Source organism: Cyprinodon variegatus, unplaced genomic scaffold (assembly GCF_000732505.1).
Source record: "Cyprinodon variegatus isolate N-32 unplaced genomic scaffold, C_variegatus-1.0 Scaffold549, whole genome shotgun sequence".
In the NCBI taxonomy this organism is placed as follows: Eukaryota; Metazoa; Chordata; class Actinopteri; order Cyprinodontiformes; family Cyprinodontidae; genus Cyprinodon; species Cyprinodon variegatus.
In genome coordinates, this window is record NW_015151002.1 from 480,321 (window position 1) to 482,985 (window position 2,665).

At 38.6% G+C, this 2,665-nt stretch overlaps 1 protein-coding gene across 1 annotated transcript in view; it reads left to right on the forward strand.

The window, feature by feature from the left end:
- Nucleotides 1-1,474: 1,474 nt before the first annotated feature.
- The window catches only part of arhgap6 (Rho GTPase activating protein 6), a 99,392-nt gene continuing 98,201 nt past the window's right edge, over nt 1,475-2,665 (forward strand). Inside the window, exon 1 of the mRNA XM_015391576.1 lies at nt 1,475-1,946. Within this exon, the coding sequence (XP_015247062.1) occupies nt 1,482-1,946 (465 nt within the window). The 5' untranslated portion in view covers nt 1,475-1,481. The remainder of the gene's footprint in view (nt 1,947-2,665) is intronic.

Here is a 2,665-nt window from a genome sequence, read left to right on the forward strand (position 1 = left end):
AAAACATCAAACTCAGAAACCAAGTCCTGCGGATTGCTTTAAATTTTGTTTGGAATGACTATGACCTGGATGACTGAGAACCTTCACCAGCATTTTACTTTGAAAAGCATTTTTTTTTTTGGACATGATTTTTCTTTTTTTCTTTTATGAGTGAAAACATTTTGAAGAGTGGCAAACATTTGTATCCTCTGAGGTTCAAACTTTTGGAAGAGGTGCCTTACAGCATTTTACTACCCTGCAAATTTTTTTGAATGTTTCTACTGAAGAGGATTAGGGCCACTGAAAAAATCTTTAAAAAGTTAACTGATTTTTAAATTTTATTTCAATATAATATGAGAAACAAGTCAGAATTCTGACTTTTTTCTCAGAATACTGACTTTAATCTCAGAATTCTGATTTTTTTTTCTCAGAATTCTGACTTTTTTCTCGTAATTCTAACTTTAATCTCAGAATTCTGACTTTAATCTCAGAATACTGACTTTAATCTCAGAATTCTGACTTTTTTTTTCAGAATTCTGACTTTTTTTTCATAGAATTCTGATTTTTTTCTCAGAATTCTGACTTTTTTTCTTGTAATTCTAACTTTAATCTCAGAATTTTGACTTTAATCTCAGAATTCTCACTATTTTCTCATAATTTCTGACTTCAATCTTATAATTTGGGCTTTTTCCCTCAGAATTCTGACGTTTTTTTCTCAGAATTCAGATTTTAATCTCAGAATTAGGACTTTTTTTTTCAGAATTGTGACTTTAATCTCAGAATACTGACTTTAATCTCAGAATTCTGACTTTTTTTTTTTCAGAATTCTGACTTTAATCTCAGAATTCTGAGATTAAAGTCACAATTCTGAAAAAAAGTCAAATTACCTTTCAATTAACATTCACTTCTGTTTTGGTCTCCACCAAAATTTATTAATTAAATACTGTGGGTACAATGCCTACAAAGCATAAATGCAACATAAAAAAGGTAGAAGTCAATAATCCCATAGCACACATATTGTCTGGCTAATAATAGAAGAAGGAAGGCTTCCCCTGATAGGCCTATTACTGCCAGACAGGTGGATTATTGACAGAGGAGGATTAATACTCCTATTTTCATCTGTGCACGACTTACTGCCTGTCTGACAGCTGATGAATTCTATAGCTAAAGTACTATCAGCTCCAGATATTTTGTAATATAGATTTTATTATTTAATGGACCGATTTCAGTGGATGATGGTTTGGGTCAGATTATTTATTTAATTATAACTGGAGAAGTAAGGTTTAAACTGGCAGATATACAGTGTTTTTTTTTTTTTACCACCTCCCTCTACATACTCACGCCCATTCCTAAGACGGGGCAAAAAGGAGAGGAGAAGTTGATCACTCTTTACGCATCGCCTCCAGCTCCTCATTAGCTTTTATCTTATTAATGGAGCAGGTTTAAAAACCTTTTCCTTTGCAGAGGAGGCTTTAGAAGGTTGTTGAGGAAGTTTGGGAGACATGTCAGCCGCGCAGGGACTCCTGAACAGCGTCTTTTCCTGCTCATCCCCTGCTTCCAAAGCCATAGCCAAGAGGAGACTGCGCCAAACCCGCAGCCTGGACCCTGCAATCATCCGGCACTGCGGCACCGGGACCGATGGGCAGTTTACGGCTGCGGACGCAGGTGCGCCACAGAATGCCAAGCTGGCTTTACGCACCAAGATCCCCAATCTGAAAGAACCCATCACACCATCGCTCTCCTCTCCTTCGATACCTACATGCGTTTCTCCGTCCTCTAATTTCCACTTCGACTACGAGATCGCCAAGCGCCCAAAAAGGAATACCGCGGGGGATTTACCGTTTATGGTGAGGGGATCCAGCGCTGCGCCTTCGGGGAGCACCGGCGCGCTCTTCTCGCCGCGGAGGTGGCTCCAACGGAAAGTGCAGCCATCCTGCCCTCACGCCTATATTGTGTGGAAATCAGAGGTAAACACACCAAGATGGTGAAACTTAAACTTGGTTATTTATACAGTAAAATGCAAAGGAAAAATATGTTTCTCCTTTAAATTTTCCACATTTGTCACTTTTTTTTTCCTTTTATCCCTTTCACACATAGTACACTGAAAACTTTATTTATCTGTAAAATGTGGTATTATTTCCGCTTTTATGAATGCACCCTTCATGACAAGCTTATCTTCACTTCTCCTCTAAAATAAAAAACCCTTCCCTTGGCATCATGCTGCTACCACCATGCTTTACTGTGAGAACTGTGCATTTCATTTGAAAGGCATTTATAGTTTTTAATTTTCTTCATCTGACCAGTGCATCCCTTCCATGTTTGCTGTGTCCCCCACTATAGTGCTTCTGGCAACCTTTAAAATCATTGTTACACATGAAGCCATGTATGTAGCCATGTTGCACAGCAACTAGTTTTCCAATCAAAGCCAAAATCCCACCTGAGCGGTGAATCTCCGCCGCTCCTCCAAAGTTACCATAAACCTCCTAGGTGCTTCTGCCATCATTGCTATCCTCTTCTAACCTTTTAGTTTAGGTCGGGGGAGTCCTCCACAGTTAAAGGCTCACATGTTTAAGATGCCTTTTATTTTAAACATAACTGATTAGAAAGGGAGGTCATTAAGCTCTCCAGGTGCCTGGTAACAGATTCTCCTGACCCTGCATATGCATTAAAATGATTTATTTAGGAA